Consider the following 23,399-nt stretch of genomic DNA (forward strand, 5'->3'; position numbering starts at 1 on the left):
ACAGTGTATTTCAGGAGACTATTTAAACTATACCAGAATAGGTCTGTCTCTATCTCACCAGTGCATGTGGAGTGAGTGGGCTTGACTGAAATAAATCTTTCAGAACAGCCTAAAGCCAACTGGCACTCATCATACATAATGTAATGGTTCATGTTGTTGCCCATCTGCTAAAATCGTATTTCATACGGCAGGTCTCATCCATTCCGTCTTATCAGCTGTGTGACTGTACTGTATGTTCTGGTTAAATAACCATGAAACCTGCTGTACCGACCCCTGCGACCACAGATGGCACGCAGCCTTCTCCTGGCATTTCTTCCTTCTCATCGTGATTCAACATTAATTTGTCTCTCGTCTTTTGATTTATATTTCTAAAAATGATGTCTTTCATGCAGTAGTGTGTTAAAGTGTGTAGTAGACACATCTGATGTACTATTTTACTTATGCATTTCCAATTCATGCAACTTTATACTTCTACCGCAGCACAATTCAGAGAGAACTATTCTTTTTAGAGTGTTTTCACTATTTGCACATTAATGCATCGGTAATACAAATGCAATATATACTGTATATTAGTATCACACTCACAGGGACATTTTTCTGCATTATCAGAACTTTTATTGTTGATACATTTTACATACAACACATGATCAGAATGTTATTGAGATATGTTTACACCCAGCATTATGTAGTTAAAATTAGCTCCAACTCAACCAGCTACAACAGTAAATTGCTCATTAAAAGTGAATTGATTTTACTTTTAATATTACCTGGAATACAGTACTTATTACAGTATGGATGCAGAGCTACTTGTAATGGAACATTATTATGGAAACTTTTATATAAGTAGAGGCATCAATATGTTTCTGCTTTGGTTACAAACAATGGTAACAAATGGAGACATTTTACTCTTCAAATGGAGTAAATTAAGTAGCTTAAAATATATGAAATAAAGCATTTATTGAACTCTTGTTCAGTGCTTAATGCTATATAACCTAAAACTATGCAACTTAAAAAAAAAATGTTGCATTTGTGAGAATAATTTCTAAAACATTCTGTGGCATGAACAGCTTTTCTGAAGATTAATTACATTTTCAGAAAAATAAATAAAATCCATCTCATTTTAATTTGATTATCATGCATTTTATTTCCTACATACGTAGATAGATGGATATAAACTTTATTCATCTCCAGGGGGAAATTAGATTGTAGCAGCAGCAATTTACAGAGTAAAATATAATGTATGGAATGCACAATATATACAGTGCAATAAAATAACAGAGCAGATATTGAATTTGAAGGAATAGATTAATAAATAAGATAGAATAGAAATGCACAGTATATACAATGAATAGAGTGGTATTAATTAAATTAACAACTAGTAAACTACACAAACTGGACAGTAGAGCAAGGATCACCAACAACAAGCAACAACATGCTACATGCTCCTCCTCCGCCATATCTAAAAAATCCAAAGTGCAAAATAACATTTAACTTAGTTTGTCACTCAGTGGCAAACCATCAGAATCGTAAAATGCATAAACTCACATGAACACATTCTGTCGATCTCAACATCCTATTTCAGAATTAGTTTTTGGAAGAACAATAACATTGTACTCAATAAAATTTCAAGGTTTCAAAGTTTTGTACTTTCCCTGCAGCTTCGAGTCACAGTCTGTTGCAACTGCCTGTCCTTGATGAATGACTGTGTGGTGAGTCCTTGTTTACTCAATAAGTAATGATTAGATTGGGGGATTCTGCTCCCCAAATTACTCAGTAATTTGCAAGTGACCACTGCTGAATCTGACATAAGGAGCAGTCTGGCTGACACTCGTCCCAACTAGAAATCAACAGTAAGTTTTATTTTGTAACTCAAGGTACTGAACTTCATGTGCATGAACATACGTTTTATCTTCTTACTCATGGTACTGAACATCATGTGTACAAACTGGAATTGATTTGTGATGTTTTGCAGTGGTGAAATACTTAAGTGGGATCTTTAAGTCATTTATTTTCCTGATCTTTAACTCTGTCCCTCTTCTTCTAGTAATGAGGTCCTGGTGTGGCCTGGCTTTTCTCTTTTTGGCATATTTCTGGCATGGCGCTCTGTCCTGCCCGCCACTTTGCAAATGCTACCACAGAAGAGCTGAGGTGGTCTGCAATGAGGTCCCTCTGACAGAGTACCCCTCCGAGGGTCTCTCCAAGAACACCACCTTGCTGACCATCCAGTTCACCAACATCACCTCCATCTCCGAGCAGCAGCTGAACGCCACGCCCCTGCTGCAGGGGCTCCACCTGTACAGCAACCACCTGCAGAGCCTTTCCGCTCATCTCCTCAGAGGCGTTCCTTGCCTCAACACTTTGGATCTCACAGGGAACCAACTTTCTGACCTACCTGCAGATGTCTTTAACCACGCCCCACTCCGCAACTTGGTGCTCAAGAACAATGTGATTAAAAAAGCTGATGCTGAGTGGCTACCTAATAACAGCAACATCACCTGGTTGGACATGTCTGGGAACAGTTTAACGAAGATCCCAACGGCGCTGCTTCAGAAGCTGCGCCACCTGGAGAATCTGGACCTTGCCTATAACCGTCTGGAGCAGATCTCTGCAAATTCTCTGGACGCACTGACCAAACTCGATAGGTTAAACCTGTGTAACAACAAGCTAGACACCCTGGATGCATCGGTACTTCAGAGCAGCCGTAACCTCACCTATCTGTTTCTCTCTCGGAATATCCTCAACAAACTCCCCCAAAACCTTTTTCAGGGGCTCACTCAGCTCAAACTCCTGAGTCTGGATGAAAACCAGCTGAGCCACATCCCTGAAGGTTTGCTGGACCCTCTGATCTCCCTGGATGAGGAGGGGCTGGACCTGACCTCCAACCCCTGGCTGTGTGATGGGAAGGTGAAGTACCTCCGGAGGTGGCTTCAGAAGAACAAGAAGAAGGTCTTCCTGCCAGAGACCATCACATGTGCCAGACCGCAGTCTCTGGTGGGGCGCTCATTAATGTCACTGACTGAAGATGAACTAAACCTTCAGTCTTAATGTTTTCCATCCTCATACTGGTTATCATCTGACATGGTGATGTATCCAGTTCAGCCGGTCATATTTTTCAATCACTGAAACATTCTCTTTTGTTAATGTAATGTGAATGTATAATTAAATATGATATGAGTAAAGAGAGCATACAAGAACGTCTGTCTTCTCTGTCTTTACTTTAATTGCAGATAAAATGTGTCTCTGTCTAAAAGGTAACCAATCCATCTACCAACACCGCATACGACCCTGTAAAAACCAAAACGTATTATTTTTTGTACGAACGAGATATTACATAAATATATTATAATTATTGAGCCTCAGAGGTGCATGTAGGCAGCTTTTTGGACAGAGCCAGGCAAGCTGTTTCCAGTCTTTACGCTCAGCTAAGCTAATTGGCTGCAGTCTGAAGCTTCATCTCCAATTGACAGATATGAGAGTGGTATCAATATTCTCATCTAACTCTCAGCAGGATAAGCATATTTTCCAAAATGTCAAACTATTCCTTCAACAGATTGTATGTCCCTTAAAGAAAGACAAATCCAAACACCAAGAATTAAAATGGATTAAAATTGAATACCTGATTCATTCAGTTTTCGGAAATAAGGTGTTTCGCAAATCAAAGATTTACAAATCACTTAAAACAACATTTTACCACTGCATAAAAATGTTCTTGCAGGAATGAAAAAATTAATTATTGATTTGTGTGTCTTTTATCTTTGGAAAGTACAGAAAAAAGTAATCACTCACTGGTCGATGAGCTGGTTTGTTTGCCTGGTTTTGTTTGCCTATTGCAACATGTTGTCCTGATTTACTGCTGGGAACAAAAACACTCAACATTGCATGAAACCAAGCCGTGATCTAAAAACAGAAGCAATTCTGCTGTGCTTTTCAGGTAGGATTCAGGGTTTCTTATTTCTTATCAGATTCTCAGAAACGGTGATATTACTTGTAAATACCTGATCATTTATTTTTCGATTATTACATTTTCTTGTTATACGTCTCTTACACTGTGTATGTTTCCTTCATGCAGTGCTTTAAAGATGAACTTGTGGATGCTCCTGACTTTCACTGCATTGGCTGAATGCGCCCACTCTTGCCCAGATCTGTGCTCCTGTTCCTTTACAGAGGTGGTGTGTAGCCAAAGCGCTCTTACACATTTCCCTGTAGATGGTCTACCTTCCAACACCACTCGACTATCCATCCAGTCCACCAACCTCAGCAGCATTACAGCAAGCCATCTGAGTGCTGTACCCCTTTTAAACAACCTCCAGCTGTATCACAACAAGCTAAAAAGCCTTCCTTCAGATCTACTGAAGAACGTTCCTCACTTGAACATGTTGGATCTGACAGGAAATCAGCTGGTTTATCTTCCTTCTAATGTCTTCAGCCATGACTCACTTTGTAGTCTTGTGCTGAAGAATAATCTGATTGAAAAAGCTGATGCTGAGTGGTTTTCTGGCAACAGTAGCATCACCTGGTTGGATTTGTCTGGAAACCGTTTAAGGGTTGTGCCCGCCGCTCTTCTTCAGAAGCTGCCCAGTCTGGAGAATCTAGACTTTAGTGACAACAATTTGCAAGACCTACAACCCGACGCCCTAAAGAACCTGCTCCGCCTGGAGACACTGAATCTCGCCGGTAACAACTTAAGCTCCTTGAAACCTACAATCTTCACCCACAACCTGAAACTATCTCAGCTGTTTTTGCAGGATAATCAGCTCCAAGAGCTGCCAGGGACCCTCCTCCAGGGTCTTCAACATCTCCAACTTCTGCTGCTCAATCAGAACCAGCTGCAGCATGCCCCCACGGGGCTGCTGGATGACAGAAAATCCTCTTTCCAGATTATTTTAAGAGGAAACCCCTGGGTGTGCGATGAGACGATGAAGTATCTGTGGAAGTGGCTAGCTGTCCATCCTCAAAATGTCATCTTCTTGGAGGAGGTGACATGTACATGGCCTGAAGCTCTTAAACACAGACAAGTGGTCTCTTTAACAGACAGAGAGCTTGGACTTCACAAGATTCAAAATCAGTGATGGGGAGGTGGTAAATGTTTAAAACTCTGGTCTCTACATTCCACTAAAATCAGATGTCAAATGATAAATTCACTGTGTCAAAAGCTGAAATAAAACGTTATGATTCATTCTGTTACTGTGCACTACCTTCTTAAGATGTCTCCTTGATCACTCCCATTGTTTGGATATTGTCCAGCCCACTGGGTGGCGTAAGACACTCAATACATTTTCAAAGCAATGAGCTGAACAGACAGAGCAGTGCATTTAAGAACCAATTTACTTAACAGATCCCAGCCAAAAATCTGTCAAAGTAAATTAGGATGGGATGCTAATATATTCAGGTTATATTAATATTGATCTGTGAGGCACCTAATTTCAAAGTATATTGGTAAAATTCAAAGTATTGACAAACTAGATTTTTTTTTTTTTTATCATACTCTCTTAAGAGCATAGTCCAAAAGCTGTAATTTAGAGTGGTAACGCAGAATCGCAAAAAATCAAAGCGCTCCTTCCTTGAGGTTTTCTGTTATTCTTGCGGCAAATTCTTACTCCAACAGATCCGTCTCACTAGGGTGTTGGTTGCATCGCAGATTGCAGCATTGTTTCAGTCGTGCCCATTTGTTTTTAATGATGTTGAGCATGTGGGAGTGTGTGGGCAGTGCAATGGCTGAGTCTTCCAGCTGACCTCTTCTGGGTGTGTTTAAATATCTCTCTGTTTCCTTAGGTCTCTCTCTCTCTCGTAGTGTATTTGTGTGTGTATCTTCTGCGTGCCCACACACCCATGTCCTCAAGCCTTGATCACAGAAAGTGCAGCCCCAAATGTAATTTATTACTCATATAAAATATAACACATTGCCTCCTCTAGAGGCTGTTACTTATGAAAATTAAACCTCGTTTGTAAATGCTCCCCAAAGAGCGAAAGGGAAATCTGCATAGGTTTGGTGTATGTCTTTCATTCTACCTCTCCGAATTGTATCCTGGAGGTTAAAGGTTGAGGAAGTGCTGGTACAAAATTCCCTCTAGATGAAAATTTTTGTTTTGGGGAAAGTGCACAAAGGCTCTCTCCTCCACCTTAACTATTGCTGCTCCTTTCAAGCGAGAAATATAATCTCTATCTGTTCCTGCGAATCCCCGAGGCTCTAATCTTTGTAAGTGTGTATTGTTGGGTTCCTTAAATGAATTAGGATGAGACTTCTCTCTCCTGATCAGTGTGGAGGAATGGAGACTGCTCTCTGGCTCGCTGCCATGCTGTTGGCTAATAATGACTGAAATATAAAAGGTCACAGGCACACCCTTAAAAATGACTGTGGCCTTTCTGACGTGGTGTTGAAATAATGGAGACATGCTCTTCTTTAAGGACTGCTCATTAGCACATAATAGTGCGCCAATTACTTGACAATTTACAATAAACAGCTAGAATGGGATTTCTTTGAATATATATTTTCAAGTATTGAAGTCAGTATAGTCTTTGCTTTGTGTTTATCATATTAATTGAACTCTGTTAATAGTGTTCCCTTTCTTTCTTTCATTAGGACTGCACTGGGTCCCATCATAACAGCGTGCACTGGACGTACTAAGGCCCGTCATAATAGTGTGCAGTTGGTGCAATAGGGCACTTTATAACAGCATGCACTGGGGCCCGTCATGATAGCGTGCACTGTACTCTTCATTATAGTATGCACTGGGTGTACTACAGCCCATCATAACAGTGTACACTTGGACCCTTGCAATGGGGCCCTTCATGCATTGTGCATTGGCGTAATTCGCAAGCGATTCGTTGACGTACTACACAGTGAACATGAGCCCTGAGTGAGTCGGAGTAGGAAGTAGTGACAAATATTTTATTTTCAATTACGTGTCACAAAACAATATGTGCTGTCCACGATAGGGTCGGACTTTAGCTCTCAATTTGCAAAGCAGTTAGCCAGCTGAACTGAACGTTTAGCCGTGTTTTAGTGGGACTAAAGCAACTCTCCACCAGAAAGCGAATAAGCATATTTCCTAAAATGCCAAACTTCATCTTAAATCTTAAGACTTGTAATTTTGTTTGTATGTTGTAGTATTGCTACGGTGGCTTAAGGATCTAAAAATGTCCTCCACTACTGAAAACTAGCCAATCATCATACCTAGCTGCCTCGCTTTTTGAAAAAGTGTCACCACAGGAGTGCAGCAGTGTTCTTCAACCTTGATATTTCACAGGTCACCTTACATTATGTGAGTTTGAGCTCAGGCTGAAATAAGAAAAGAGGTTGTTAGACTTATTGAAATCTCACCTGTGGGTGGGTGAGAGGAGTCACACTGTGGCTGCCTTAAGAGGCTTGAGGCCATTACCATGCAAGCACTTAACAGTAAAACACTCCCACTGAGCTTTTTATCGACCGTCCCACGGTTTTACACGAGAATGACAGTATTCTATTTATGCCTCAAACCTGTGCATGTTCAGGACCAGCATGCACTGCAGCTTACACCATGCTAAATCAATTTTACTGTAAGTGGTTGAAGGTGTGAGTGTGGAAAAATAGCACGATCTTGTGCATTACCCTGAATTTTTTGATTTATCATAATTCTACGTGCATGCATTTTATCCTGTTCTGCTCATAAATCATCACTCTCCTTGACACCATAAATATGGGGAAAGAAATGTGCTGTTGCCTTTGTGCATTATCTCATTATTTGCAAAGAGAATTGAGGCCCCTTTCTAGACTGTATGATTGGTTGTTGTAAATGGCCATGCTCTCAAGGGAAATGGGCTATTAGGAGTCTCTTCCTATTTGGTCGCCGTGTTTAACGCCCTGCAACAAAAAAAGCCTGCTTTATAGGGGGAATAAAGGTTTTGATGGAGAATCCTTCGATATCCCAACACATACAGACGGCAATAACACTTACACTTAGATATTACAGCTGTTTATCCATCAAAATCAGATGAAAATGCAGACAGTGGTGGGAGAAAATGTTTCAAGATGACACTGTTAAGATGACGCAGGTTAAGAGGGACGAAGAATCAGTTAATGGATGTTGCTCTATTTTCTCAGCTTGTTTTTTGGCTCAAGACTGGAAAACAAAACTGGTGACTGTTGATGAGAGGCATGAGTAACAAATAGCAAGGAGGATGGACATTTTATTGTGCATTAATTTAATTTTTCGTGAGAAGATATTTCTTGAAGATCCACATACATAGACAGGACCCCCATCAATTTTTAATAGCCCTCCCTCAGGAAACACAACAGCACCATCCCCAATTTCCACCATTATCATCTGACTGTACATCTCCACTCTCTCTCTAATTACTATGTAAATATTCAACTGCAGAGGTGCACATTGTACTATTCATGCAGCTTTGATCTGAGACTGCTGTGAGAGGAAAAATCTTTCTAGTAGGTACTCACTATTGACTTTTGTGTCTTACTCTGTAATTTGTCTTTCCAGGGATGGCAGATTGATCGCCAAACTACAATCCAATTGTAATCACCCACAGTGACCCACGCAGGGGAAAAACGGGGCCGAGGGAGGTTAATTACCTCCAAGCACAAAAGACAAGACATTTTATCACTGTTTGACATTTAAATCTCCTCGATGACTCCTCATATCCTCTGCAATATGTTTTTATGTCAGCTCACTGACATCCTTTCACACTGAGCTCATATGGATTATTATCTTTCTCCATGTGTCCCCAGGGGCTTTATACAGTGTGCCTATAACAGACCTTCAACCTGTTGTTGGGTTGGACGGCGTGGAGCCACACAGAGCTGCCTGCAGCCATCGAAACTTGTTCACAGCATGTAAAAATCAAGGTCACGGCTACCGAGTGAGATCGTATGTCACTGATGAAGATGGAGAGGGTTTGTGAGGGCGGACTGAGATGATGGTACAGATTTAAGAGGTTATTGATTTGTGCATTTGACAAGCTACTATAAAAGGAGTCTGTTTTAGTCATCAATTATTGAGGAATGTCTGTGTGTTAATCAGGGAGCTGGAGCCAGGAGCCAATTAGAAGCACCTACTTACCAAAGTAAGTAACGTGCTAAAACTAGCCGATTTCTTGGCAAACTCTTTATGCACTTCATTTTCAGGCAGAGAGTTATAAGACGATTGTTACCACTCTCTTATCTGTCTAACGCATCTACTGCCAGCAGCTGGTTAACTTAGCTTAGCACAAAGACTACCGTGAACAGCTAGTCTGGCTCTGTCTGAAGGTAACAAAATATGCCTATACCAGCACCTCTAAAGCTCACTAATCAACGTATTATAGGCTATTTAATTTGTTTGATCTGTCCAAAAACTAAAGTGTATAGCAACAATTTGCTGTTTTACGGTAAATCAGGGTCTTAGCTCTGAGCAAAAACTTTCTGAACTCTCCATTGGTTGCCTGGCAGAGGTGCTGATTACCTTCGGGTGGAGCCAGGCTAGCTGTTTCCCCTGTTTCCAGTCTTTGGGCTAAGCTAAGCTAAACGACTACTGGCTGGAGCTTCATACTTAACTGAGACATCTTCTAATCTAACTTTCTGCCAAAAAGGATAAGAAAATACATTTCCCAAAATGTCAAACTATTTAACAGCTATTTAACTAACAGAGACATGCAAAATTCTCCTTGACATGCTTGTCTTTTTTACCACGAAACATGCATTTTATAAGTTCCTCCAAATATCTGTTTTAGTAATAATTAATTATGCAGGAAATCTGTATTTGTCAGTCTCTAACTGGTACTACCCAGTATTTCCATAAACGTAGCTTCTTGCACTTCATTTCCAGCAGACATAATCACATACTGTATCTTATATGTTGATGTTTTGAAAGCAACATATAGAGCTGATGACACAAAGGAGAATTTTACTTGTATAGCAGCACTGTGACATTTTTCACGAGATGTATGTAGTATTTTTGAATGAAACTTCACTGTCTGTGGAGTGTCACATTAGCCAATGAGACCCAAGGCTGCAATTACAATAATGCAAAACTGTCACAGTTTGACATATGGAAGATGCTGCAGTTATTCTATGACTGAGATGAATCTTTCATCTCACATTGTGAGTCTGATGGGACCCTCTCTAAATATTCTTTTTATGACCCGCAGACCTAAATTAAATGTAATCATTGTAGCAAGCCACTGTGGGACAAGGACGTTCCACTCCATAAAACATCATTGTTTTCGGATGAGATAATCAGCAGTGGCAAGTGTATCGGCAACCAGGCCAGATCAATCAGTTCGGCGTTGGTCTCTCCAGGCCAATTTCCTTAATTAGGTGTCCATGCATTTATCAGCAAAAGTGACACACGGCCACTACAACATGTCTGATGCAGTGAAATTTTTCCTTTGTAAGCCATTTTATAAGGACCATTAGCGAAGGGCATGAACTAAGTGACAGAGAGGAAAGAAAAAACAACTTGCACCAGAGAGTAAGCAGGCCCAGTTGTAGCTCTTTAGTATGCAGGAAGTGGTACACAGGAGAGCCATTTATTTCTTTTATGTGTTGTTATTTATAACCTTATAAATTAATTTGCTTAAAAAGCCATGCAACAGATGGATTGATTTTTTTTTTTTAATAAACTGAGGTGGCTTTAGCAAGCTTTGGCTTTGAACAAGTTATTTGAAGTCGTTAGTGGACACAGCTTTCAAAGCCCAAGTTCATCTGGAGACTGTGCTTGGCAGAAATGCGAAGGGTGTTATTTCAGACTGCAAAGGCCGGATCAAAGCACAACAGCAATGTGTGGAGCAGTGCAACACAAAACACACCGCCACTGAAGAACAATTCAAACAACACAAGATAATATATTACAGGGTAACAACATCAGGATTCTGACTTTTAATTTACATATTCATGATCACCAAATGAGGATTCAGTTTACACTGGGGGACTCGGCCTGAAAGACTTGCTGTGAAATGTAAAGAAGGGATTTCACATTATGTTCCTGCCTTCAGTGAGGTTGGTTCAAACAAAGCCTGAGGGATATAGCGCTGACCTTCTGAACCAGAAGGTCAGCGGTTTTTCTCAGTAATACTTTGAATTTAACTTTCAACTTTCGAAGGAATATTTCCAAAATTTGAGTTAAATCGTAATAAAACTCTCATGTCTTTATTTCAAGTACATAGCTAGAGTAAGTGGCAATGAGCCTAGCTTAGCATAAAGACTGGCAGCAGGGGGAAACAGCTATAGCCAAGTTACTATTTTTATATTTCTGTGTATGGAACAAACAAGTACAGTGTGTTAATAAACTAGCTTTAGAGGTGCTTGTGGGCTCATTTCTTTAGTCTGCTGGCTGTAGTTTCATATTCATCACACAGAGAGTGCTATATCTTCTCATCTGATTCTCCACAAGAAAGAGAATGATCACATTTTTCAAAACGTCAAACTATTACTTTAATGCTTCAATGGCAAATGACTTACTTTGGCAGTGAGAGGATATTTGTGAAATTTTAACTTCAATAGTCAGAATTGAGTGTAGAGATATAGCTGTCAGCAATCTATTTATCTAATTTATTGCAGGGCTGTTGTAGTTGTGTGCACCTAATAAATTGGCGACTGAGTATAAATACATCTGTATGTGGAAGATCCAACTTTTGGTGAGTGAGTATTGTGGCAAAACCCACACCAAGAAGACCAAGGAACACTTTGTTTTCATTATTTTTGTTGGACGGTGTTTTAAAAGCCACATTAAACTGATTCAATTTAAGATAACAGCCACTGTGCATGCTAATCACTAAATAATGCCTCCATATTAGGTTCCTGGAACAATAGCTAATTGAACCATTAAAATACAATGAGAGAATAGATTAAACTAATATACTGAGTTCATATACATTTTTGTTGCTGCATTTTTGTTACTGTCCAACATAAATGTAATCAGACAGGTATTTTCCAGAAGAGAGGATCTGATGTGGGCTAACGATCCTCTCCCCTGAGTCTGTATTCTAGGCTTGTTCTTCGAGCAGCATGAGGACTAGTAGAGGGCAGGTACTGTTATTAAGTAGGAGCTACCACAGATCTTTCAGTGAGTTAAGGCCACATCACCTCCTTGAGGCTCAGCATTAAACTGCGATGGCTCACAGCCACCCGGTTATGTTTCACATAAAAGGCATCGTAAAAAACACAACTCAGATAACAACTTGAAAAACTTGAGACTACAGGCAGTGTCAAAATTTTATTTTTCTTCTGTATTATTTTCAGGTGAACGGTTCAGCAAAATAATAGCATTAAATGGTTTTTTATGTCGACTGAGACCGTATTTTGGGAACATCTATCACAATATTGCCCATACGTCTTTACTTCCATACAAGGAAAGGTGAAATGTATTGAGCTAGTATCCATTCGGATACCCACTGCTGGTTTATATTAAACACACACGCACACAGTATCAGTAAAGCCATAAGTATTCTCCTGCAGCTGTCTGGGAGCTGAAACGTAGTGTTTGCAAACCCTCATTCAATAATCTGCAGGAGAAAAAGCTTTGCATCAGACCATGTCTCTATTAGTTCCTCTGACTAAAAGGAATCCCACTCACCAGTGACAACTCCTTTACAGGCAAATCACTTTCCTCATATTGCATTTGCAGTTACATTTTCCTTTCTTCTTTTACGAGTCCAGGGTAATGTACCAGCAAACACTTCACCCTCGAACGGTCAGTATTTAGGATGATTTTGTTTAAATGAAACTGTATTATTTCCGGGTAGTTATATGAATTTTCCCATACAAACCCACAAACCCAGACGTGATCTTTTTGCAAGAGAACACTCTGCAAGATAAAAAGAAGTGGAAGGAGTGATACGTTCAGTAGAAAAATAAGTTATGGAAATAATTTTTGCAGAAGGGTCGAGTGTGTTCAGTGGACCATCCCTTTCTGCTATTTTGTTGAAGGTCATATTTAATCTATGTAATTATTGTCATGCAATTTAACGCCGCTCTTTGCCAGATTTAAAGTCCTCCAGGGTGCACCTACGCAACGTTTTAAACATTCCTTTCGAAAAAGAATGAAACTCATCTGCTCCTGAAACATGTTTCTCACTTCTTTCAAATCTGACATCAGGGAAATTACCTTTTCCCTCTCCTGCAGCTGAACATATCTCTGAAACAGAGATAGTGCCCTGAGGGGTGGGCTGTTAAGCCATAACATTATGCAAACACATTCCCATTCAAATGAATGTGTTTGACCATCTTCTGCAGGATATAAATCTATTAGCATATCCCGTTTGTACCGTTTAAGGGGAGACATTATTTGCTTTTAGTGTGGTCTTGAGAGCAATATCTTACAAATGATGTGTTTGAATCACTTTTTCATCTTGGTTTTGTCTCTCTTTCTTTTCTATTCTCTTCCCTTATTTGTAACGTACTTGTAGTCTGACGTTTTAGCATTTGGCCTTCCAACATGTCTGATATGTCAATCTACAATTTTGCTCCTATCAAATTTTGTGACTGAAACTCCCAGATGCTTTGGAAATTTGAATTGGAAAGTTGAATGGAGAGTTAAAAAAACATTTAATAACAATAAAGAATGTCACACCAAACGTCTGTGTAGGGACATACATGCACAACATACTTAGCCCGAGTTTGTACTGTACTTCCATTTGTCTGTACCATTTGTTATAGTACCTACAGGGATTTCTCTATTGTTAGACGTGAGTAGAAGAAGATCCCCATCCCAAAGGTCGAGTAGGGAGAGGCAAACAGGGCCTCTGTGACTCATGCTGTCATCTAAAATATTTGGGTGTAACTCAATACCAACATGACAGGCGGTCATCAGACAACAAATGGTGCTGGGAGTCAGCTGGATGGGACACGTGAGTTTCAGAAATAACTTTGATTACCAAACACCTCTGATGGCGCCCATATTTCTAAGTACATCTACAGTGATATAGCTGATTAAATTACCATATGGCATTGTACAACGTGTCTGAGGGTTCAGGCAGAATGTCATATTGTGTTTATTTACAGCATCCTTCAAGCCGTTCCATGATTCCACGCTAGATTTAATGGATATTGAAGCAAACATGCTATAGACTTTGCCTTGTTAATTCTTCTTCTCCACCCTCACTGCATCTTGGCGTATAGTTGTGGAATAAAAGCATCATGTAAACACCATTATCAATATCAGCATCAATAATTAAATCACCAGATGGACAATTTGAAAGAGAACTTTCCTCAAACACACCACCACCGATTGTGATCCTTTAAGTCTGCTGAGAGGATTTAGACAAATCCGTGTTTTACATACATATGCCTCAGACATCTTTTTATTTAAAGCCGTGAGTCAAGTAAACACTTTGCCCACCATATCTTCAGAAGGGTTGAAAAATAGATCCATCTTCACTCGAAAAACCCTGTCTCAGGATTTAACAACTGGTGGCATTTGGGGAAAAAAAGTATTTCTCACAATAATTGTGACTTTGTTTGCGAAGGGATAATGAGCACAATTTTCAGTAAAAGCTCAGGAATACCTCTCATCTTAAACACTCACTGAATGCCACAGATGACCAACATGTGGGTGCATAAATTGTTGATTAGCCAGCAGATCACAGCAGGTCGCTGCAGAGTAGATCACGGATGGCCATGGGTACATGGGCGGACAAGTGTGTGCATATGCAATTATTTGTGTGTACTTGCAGGTAGGCGGTGGAGAGGAGGGGGATGTTTGTATATGCCCGTGTGCTTGTAAATCTAAATTTGAACCTGAAGTTGCATGTGTATTTGCATGTGTATCTGCTGGAGGAACATTACACAATGCCCGCCATTGACGTTCCGGCTCAACCTGTCAGTGTGTACAAAGGCCTTTCTCCCAGGCTTTGACATGTGTGAATATGCTGCTGGCCAGGAGCGATAGCAGTGCTGTATCGGACATGTGTTGGTGGACAGCCTGCAGAGTCCATTCTAACCTCTGACATGATCTTTCTTTCATGGCTGCATAACTTAGACTGAAGCTGAGTAAAAAACATCACTGAAGAGGTAACTAAAATACTGAATCAGTGCCATCTTACTAATCAAACAAATTGACATCTTGTCTCAATGATTGATGACGCTCTGTCAGTAGGGCAGCAGTAAGATATATTAATCGTCTTTGTTTCATTACAGGTGCTAAATTCAAAATTCATAGCGTATCTAGTGTCTCCACAAGTCTCTGAACATGGCGACGGCTGAGCCGAAGGCTAGCAGCTAACAGTCAGATGGGGGGGGGGACACAGAGTCAGCTGTCGCAAGACACATGGCGGCCCTGGTGGGGGAAAAGCTTCCGCCACAACGCCATCTGTCAGGATGATTGCAGTGTAGAGTGGCGACCATGAGCTAGCCAGTGGAACTCGCTCACATGCACTAACATGCACGCCCGGCCCGGCCCGACTACGTAAACAAAGCACAGAGAAGCTTGGATTACAGCACACACAGCAAGAAAGCGACTGCATTATCTGCTTATTACTCCACTGCAATCTTTACATTACAAAGAGTTGTTTGATGCTATAGAAACGCTCTGAATATTGTCGAGAGAACATTTTTTAAATTTGACTGGTGTGTAGTAATCACAGTACTTCAAAGTTGACTTTTTTTACTTTGAGGTCCCCAATCATGCCAAACAGTGAAGTTGTTTTTTAAAAACCAAAATCAACATACCATTTGTATTTTCATGTCCTTCAACTTGCCATTTCAATCTTTTCAAAAATAGTTCTGAAAATTAATTTTTCTGAGGGTTGCATGCAGGTTACAGTTAAGGCTAGGCAGCTTTTACTCTACAGCAGTTATTCCCAAACAGTAATAAAAAAGTAATGGATAAATGGATTAGTGATACTGCCAGTCCAAGTGGTAGTATCACTAATCCAAACAGAAACTAAAAATATTATTATAACAATATCCACTATTATAAAAATTAATAGTGTTAAACAACATCCGGTTTAAAATCAATCGAAATGAACATATTTGGTACATGATGGTGCTGCTGTAGTTGAGTGTATTTGGGCTGTGGAGGTAAACCAGATATAAAAAGAAAGTTTGGGAACCACTGCTGTGTGGTTTGGCTATGGTGAGGGGAAAAGACAATCTTAAGTTAGACTTTGGTTATAGAATATGTAGACTACATTCCAGAGTTGAGAGAACATATATTCCCCCTTCAATGACCCAAACCCTCTTCTTCTGCATCACTCCACTTTCAGGCTACCTGCTGCTATCAATGCCCTCATCTTGTTCATCTTCATATGCCCCATTTTGGTTGGAAAATCACGTGCACAAGGCAAGATATTAAACTTATTTCATAAGATTTCACAAAATAAGATTAGGCACAGGACACAACCTTGACATCAATCATCCCTCCAGGTTGCAAAAAGATTAAACCACTGACATCTCAGACATTTATTTCCAATTTTAATAATAGCTCCCCTGCTGTTGACAACTCATGTAAGGATTGTTCTATTTGTGCAGCAAGTTTCATGTCACTCAGACTAATGGTGTAGGAGTAGAGACATTTCAAACTGTGAAACTTTAACCTTTAAATATAGTGCCCATTAAACCAATTCAGAGTGCAGTTTTTAAACATGGACACAGTGTGAAAATGTCGTCCTTTCAAGTTTCATCAAAATAAGAGCAGTAATGCACTAAGACACATTTCACAGGCAGACACTTCCTATTGATACTCTGACACCATCTTTTCTTGTTGATGACCTGCTGCTCTGCTAATGCATTTATTGTTTTGACGAATTAATGAAAAAATGTCCCCATTATTGAGACTTTTATTTATATTTTCATCAGAAATCTTTCTTTTCCACTCAGACTTTCAGATTAGCTATAGCCTACACTTTGAAAAGCGGATTTTGAAGTTTAATAATTTAACCATTGGGATTATTTCCGTTTAACCACCAGCCTGTTTCTCCTTCCCCTCACCCATAATTTCAAGTTATTCCACTGGACCTCAAGAAACGAGCAGAGTGGCGATGGCTGCTGCAAAATTTAAACCCATCATAGGACAAGACCTGCAGCAGGAAGCTTCTGAGTTTGCAGTGTTGATTACATGGTCCTATCTGGAGCTGCAGCCCACAGACACATTCACACCTTTCATCACTTCTGCGCAGTAGATGGGTTTTATATCTGATGTATTGCTTCACATCCATAGTGTCAGTTACAGAAGATCACCAGCAGAAACAAAAAAAAACTGCCTTGATATGCTTTTATAATCCCTGCCATACCCATCATAGTCTCTGGTGTACTTTTTATGTGTCTTTTTAGTGACCGTATTGTAATGTATATAGCATTAAAAGTCTCCATCACTGGTAAATACCAAGTCTTTCCCTTTTTATTTTGTTGTCATGCCTGTACGCCCTTCATAAACCTTTCATGGGATGACTATATTTCACATCTTTTCTCCTGGAGGAGCTGCCAATATTTCTTATTTTTTGCATAAACATTCATCGGGATCTATTGTATGTATATCTGTACAGATAAATATAAGCTACAGTGCAGTATGAGTGTGAGGGTTGGGGATGGGGGTTGTTATATAAGAAGCCTACTGGTTGTTCAAACAGAAGCCCTCCGCCCAACAGGGAGTCACTGCGCAAAGGCAAAGCTCATCAAGTCAATATCTCACACACATGTTCTTTTAATTAATGGGCGCGATTCCTCAAATGCATTTACGGTCCTCCGAGAGCATCCTACTGCGGTCCTACTATTTCTCAGGACTATTTACAATAATGTCCCCATGTCATCGTGGTATAATTAACCCTGAAGTGCGGGTTTAAGTTTAAAGAAGTCAGCAATTAATGATTACTTTGTTGTTTTGTTGTTGTTTTTCTGCAGAGTCTTTTCAGATGAGTCTTCGGTGTTCATGAGATTAAATATTCAGTGGCCTCGGCTGTGCTTTCAAAGCTTGTGTCCATGCTGGGGGTCTGGATCCCGGCCCCTCCTCTGGGATCCTTCAGTAAGGGGATGTAGGTGTCGCTGTGACAAGAGCGCATGGCGTTGTCCCAGACCCCTGCGCCGCAAACATGTTTGTGGGCGCCGGGCGCAGCCTCCAGCTCCCCGTCACCGGAGCGCAGTTCCATCAGTTCAATCTCATGTTTGGCAGCAGTCTCCAGCACCTGTTGCTTGTTGTAGAACAAGACGAAATTGTTGATGATGGGATGTATAGGCAGCGCTATAGCGATCACCCCGCACAGAAAGCTGATGGCCGCGTTACACCGACCTAAAGTGGTCTTGGGGTAGACGTCTCCATAGCCCACCGTGGTCATGGTGATCACAGCCCACCAGAACGACTGTGGGATGCTGGTGAACAAGGTTTCCGGGTGGCTCTGCTCCATGGTGTAGCCCAATGCGGAGAAAATGAAGACCCCCACGCCCATATACATGAGGAGCAGTCCAAGTTCTTTGAAGCTGCTCTTCAGGGCAGATGTGAGGGTCTGGAGTCCAGCGGAATGGCGAGCCAGCTTGAAAATGCGCGCAATGCGCATTATGCGTAAAGCCTGCACCGCCTGCTGCACGTTAACCAGCTCCATTACTCCTGTGCCGAATGAGGTCAGAATCAGCACCACGAAGAAGGGCATGATCGCCATGAAGTCGATGATGTTCATGAAAGCCAGGACAAATTTTATTTTATTTGGGGAGGAGATCAAACGCAGGATGTATTCAATAGTAAACCAGCCGATGCACACCGTCTCAATGACCTCCAGAGTTGGGTTCTCCGTGAGGTTACCCTCCGAGTCCTCCACCTGCAGGTCGGGGAGGGTCCCGACACACATCACCACGGAGGAGAGGAGGATAAAGATGAAAGAAACTATCGCGATTGTGCGCGCAGGCAGCGAGGACTCCGGCTTCTCCATCAGCCTCCAGAGGCACATCTGGAAGCGCTGCCAGCCTGCTGCAGACGGATCTCCCTCTCGGTCCACCAGGATGGTTTTCACTTTCTCTGCGATCTCTGCGAGTTCATCCTCCACCTCATTCAGGTGGCATTTGCAACAGTCGTCCAGAAAATCAGAGTCGATCTTCCAGAACTCCATCTCCTTCATGAAACAAATTGGACAGATGCCTCGTTTCATGTGAATCTCTCCATAACAATACAGCTCAATTATACACTTAAACGCGTCGGGGTCTCTGTCAAAGTAAAATTCTCCTGTGTCAGGGTCGTAGTCGTCACATAGTGAGGATATTTCTTCGGAAGACTTGAGTGAACAGGAGACCAGTTCTGCCAGCCGAGTGTCCGGGTAGCGATTCAACACGTCCCCATACAACACCTGTTTCACCCCGCCGATGTTCACAACAATCTCTGGCTCTTCGCTGGCGTCAGAGCCGTTGCAGTCTCCATTGCGCGTCCGCTGGATCCCCCACATTATGTTGTCAACAAGTCCGCCACAAAACAGCCCAAGCCACCGAGATTTTCACACAATTGTACCGTCAAAGTAAACACAAGTCCCCAGAAGCCCCGACGCTGCACATAAAACCCCAAATATCTTCTTATATTTGTGTTTTAGTTGAACTATATATATATATATACATATATATATGTATATATATATACATATGTTTGCTCAGAGGTGACTGCAGCGTGAAGTCTTCTCAGCTCAACACAACACTCTTGCGCGCTCTGAGAAAGTTGGTATTGAAGTGCGCGTAACGTCAAGTGAGCCACAATCAAACCACTTAACTTCCGGTAATAACTTTCAAACTAAATCCTTAGTGACCCATTTTTTTTCTTGCTACACCACCAACCACTCCTGAACGCAATTTGAGCCAATTATTTAATGAAAGAAATGTTTAGTAGCTCCAGATGATCCAGCAGTTAATAATCAATCCATGTCCTCTCTGAGAAGATGTCTTCTTACAACGCCCACCATTGCAAATCTTTGTTCTATAACTTTTACTCTTATCATGCTTTATTTGGGGCAAAACAGCAGGAAAATGTGCAAGTATTTAAAACACACACACACACACACACACACACACACACACACACACACACACACACACACACACACACACACACTAAAATAACAATATATGTCACCCAAACGAACCAAGTGATTATTTAGATACCCTAACAAATTAATATCAATGTAAGAATATCAGAGGGGGTAATCTATTTGGGCATATTTAGTCATATTAGCAAAACTATCAAAATATTGGCCAAAGATCAGGATACAACCCTCAAAATAACTAGAGATAGAACAAATGGAGAAAATCACAGTTAAAAATGTATGCTTTTATTTCTAAGGCTATCTTCGTGTTTTCCGGTCGCGCTCAGCGCAGTGCAGACAGGAGCAGCACATGATGTATCGCCACTGTATGTAATGAATTATGAAGCAGCAAACTGGGAAATCCAGGACACGCACTCATGGGTTTTTGTGGCAGCTCGAAGAACAACAATTAGTTAAAGGTAATCGATTAACAGGTAACACATAAGAAACCTAAATCATCCTCTCTTTTTTTTTACAATAACCTATAAAATCCTCTTTTTATACCCCCGACTAAGACGCATTATCTATCATCCATTTTGAATGCATTATGGGCTATCACCAATTTACCCAGACGAAAAAGATTAACTATTGGGTTTTCTGAGGCTACTTTCAAATATAAATCCGCAAAATAACTTGAACTCTGAGTACAACTGATCAATTCTGCAATAGCATACACTGAATTATTGATTGGCAGTCAGACAGACCAGCGTCCGAACAGTATTTTGCCTTGTTGTTTGTCTCCACCTAGTGACACAACCTTCACAATACAGCAGCCGAAATGCTTACGTGTTTCTCCTCGCAAACAGCGGTGCAAATTAGGAACCCATGAATAACTGATACAAAAACAACAATGTACTACAATAAAGTCCACTGTTTGAGTTGTTGACTATTGCAAATTCTTAAAGCCATACTACCCTCAAATAAAGACTACAGTACAGTGGTGCAAGTCAAACTTTGGTTAGTATTAAATGCCTTTATAGTGTGTTTACATTTACAGTGGATTTAAATAAAAAGGTATTTTTTGTATTTCAAATAAATGTATTGACTTGAGATTATACTGACTTTATTAAGACTTGAGACATTTCTATTCTGTTCTCAATAAGTATTCTTCCAAGGACATGTACAAATTATCAGTGGCAGCTTGAGATTAAATTTCATTTTGAAGTTTGAAGTACTTGTAGCCTACTTTACATGAGTTTTTCCATTGTATAGGTTGCTAGTTTGTACTTCTGCTTCGCCGCATTTCAGAGGTAAATACATTCTACTTCGCTATTATTATTCAACTGCTGAAATGACTTTGCAGATTAAGATGCTGAGTTTGTAAAAATATGATGCATTGTTAAAAATCAAACAAACCCAGATGTCTATAAAGGCATTGAATAGCTTCACTTCAACTGGCTGCAACATTAAAATAATGATTACAACTTATTGCATCAGAAGCAATTATCCTACATAATAACTAACGTTACTTTAACTTTCGAAACTTAACATAAACTGTACTGATAATATTTCCTGCCTGCTTTTTGTCTGCATTTCTAGTCTCTATTCTCATGTTTATTTTTTACTTTTGCATCTCCTCTTAATGCAGTTATATGTTGCAATTTATACTCTCCTCCTTTCTCGAGACGGATCCACTTGTCGTCAGTGTATCGGCTCGCTAAACTACACGGCGCACGCTGATTGGCTGAGGCGCAGCATCGGTACAAGTGGACCAATCAGCGTGGGCCACGGTGAGGGGTTTTTTCCGTATTACTTTTCCTGGGAGAGCTAAGCAGCGGCAGCAGTCTGCGCGTGTTGCTAACAGAGAAGACGTCCAGAGACAGAGAGCAGCTGGAACCATGAGACCACTTTTACTTGGTAAGTGACAACACCAACAGCCTTTCTACTTGAGAAACAGTCTGTTGTGTGTTAATGTTAATAATAGGTGTATTGGGCATCGGTTGTGTTACTGTAGCTTGATTAGCTAAGTTGAGCTGCACAGATCACTGCCAGGCCTCCATTATCATTCAATCAATGCATTAATAAACGGAAATGATATTTGCTGTTGCATAATTCTGCATACAAACTGTATTTTTAATATGCTTGTGATGTCCTTTCAGTCCTTACTGTTGGACTCGTTTTAGCACAACGTGCATTGTTGAGAGTAAACCCCTTTGTATCCTCTCCAACAGGAGTGCTGGGCTGCTCCCTGCTGCTGTCAGTCCGAGCCCTTTACTCCGCTAGTGATGATGTTGTTGAGCTCACCCCCTCCAACTTCAACAAGGAGGTGATCCAGAGCGACAGCCTGTGGCTGGTCGAGTTTTACGCTCCCTGGTGAGGTCCATTTGACTCTTGGTGGCCGTTCTTTAAATGGCAACAAGTGTCCTCGGATGAACCAAGTAGTGACCAAAGTTTAAAAATGCAAGCATCTTCCATGGACTCGGGGATGTTTGAGTCATCTGTTTTGTAATTTCCCTCACAGACACATCAACCTTATGATCTGAGAGAAAGGACTATAGGCAAACTTTTATGCAAAGATGGTACTTCCTCCTTGGGTCAGATTGCAGTTATACAGTTCAAGTTTATTTGCAGAGCGCAATCCCGTCGTGCAAAAGTAATTCGTGCAGGATATTGGATTAAAAAACTATAATAAACACGTTTTAGCATATATTCTGGTAAACATTCATAAACACACTCAACACAGCAAATAGATAGCTACATTTAACAGAAAATTACTTTATTTTCTATTCTTGATTGAATAAACCTTTATGACAGCAGACATATTTGACTTTTCACAATAGACGGCTGTTATGTGACCTGAGGAATCTGCCAGGTCAATTAACTTGAAACATGTCAGATAAAGGTATATTCGGAGGCCAGACCATGAAGTGCTTTATGCACCAGGAGCAAAGTCGATTCTGTATTGAACAAAGAACTGACAATGAAAAGTGTTTAATATTGAATAATTTGGTTTCTGTGATTCATTTGAGTGACAAATACTCGATGATGCATGATGATCAAATTAAAATGTCTCAGATTTGAAAATCACGAGGTGTGTCTATTGCTAGATTATAATAGAAATGACACATTCATCTTTTATAACTAATAATCAATTTCTTGTTCATCCCCACAGGTGTGGCCACTGTCAACATTTAACTCCTGATTGGAAGAAGGCGGCTACTGCCCTCAAGGTAAACAAAACGCCTCTCGTCTGGCCATTTACCGGTTGAGCTGCATTCTGACATCCACCAGTTCTACCAGGGCTATGATGACAAAATCAGAATATTTTTTGGTGAATACTGCTATTGGCAATATAATTGGGATTATGATGATGTGCCTTCACTAGGTGTTTGCTTTATTACTTAATAATCAGGCAGATCTGACTAAGCAGGTACACTGGGGGGGGGGGGGGGGGGGGGGTTTTTTTTTTCTTCACTACTTATTATTTTTTAAAATAATAGAGA

At 40.6% G+C, this 23,399-nt stretch overlaps 4 protein-coding genes across 5 annotated transcripts in view; 3 read left to right on the forward strand and 1 right to left on the reverse strand.

The window, feature by feature from the left end:
* The first annotated feature begins 1,781 nt into the window (after positions 1-1,781).
* Positions 1,782-3,194, forward strand: LOC116400516 (leucine-rich alpha-2-glycoprotein-like). The gene is made up of 2 exons (XM_031878400.1): positions 1,782-1,850; positions 2,045-3,194. The coding sequence occupies exon 2, from the start codon at positions 2,047-2,049 to the stop codon at positions 3,043-3,045; it is 999 nt and encodes a 332-aa protein (XP_031734260.1). The 5' UTR covers positions 1,782-1,850; positions 2,045-2,046; the 3' UTR covers positions 3,046-3,194.
* A 659-nt stretch (positions 3,195-3,853) lies between these two features.
* LOC116400502 (leucine-rich alpha-2-glycoprotein-like) lies at positions 3,854-5,069 on the forward strand. The gene is made up of 2 exons (XM_031878376.1): positions 3,854-3,931; positions 4,070-5,069. Exon 2 carries the CDS (start codon positions 4,080-4,082, stop codon positions 5,067-5,069), a length of 990 nt encoding a protein of 329 aa, XP_031734236.1. The 5' UTR covers positions 3,854-3,931; positions 4,070-4,079.
* A 10,180-nt stretch (positions 5,070-15,249) lies between these two features.
* On the reverse strand, positions 15,250-19,548 carry LOC116400511 (potassium voltage-gated channel subfamily F member 1-like). Its single transcript, XM_031878392.1, has one exon. The coding sequence runs from the start codon at positions 19,330-19,332 to the stop codon at positions 17,833-17,835; it is 1,500 nt and encodes a 499-aa protein (XP_031734252.1). The 5' UTR covers positions 19,333-19,548; the 3' UTR covers positions 15,250-17,832.
* A 2,154-nt stretch (positions 19,549-21,702) lies between these two features.
* The window catches only part of pdia6 (protein disulfide isomerase family A, member 6), a 6,121-nt gene continuing 4,424 nt past the window's right edge, over positions 21,703-23,399 (forward strand). For both annotated transcript variants that reach the window (XM_031878388.1, XM_031878389.1), the window contains exons 1-3: positions 21,703-21,813; positions 22,128-22,269; positions 23,069-23,126. In XM_031878388.1, coding sequence (XP_031734248.1) covers positions 21,795-21,813; positions 22,128-22,269; positions 23,069-23,126 — 219 coding nt within the window. In that variant the 5' untranslated portion in view covers positions 21,703-21,794. The remainder of the gene's footprint in view (positions 21,814-22,127; positions 22,270-23,068; positions 23,127-23,399) is intronic.

This window comes from Anarrhichthys ocellatus, unplaced genomic scaffold, assembly GCF_004355925.1.
Source record: "Anarrhichthys ocellatus isolate YVR2014 unplaced genomic scaffold, GSC_Weel_1.0 scaffold175, whole genome shotgun sequence".
NCBI lineage: Eukaryota > Metazoa > Chordata > Actinopteri > Perciformes > Anarhichadidae > Anarrhichthys > Anarrhichthys ocellatus.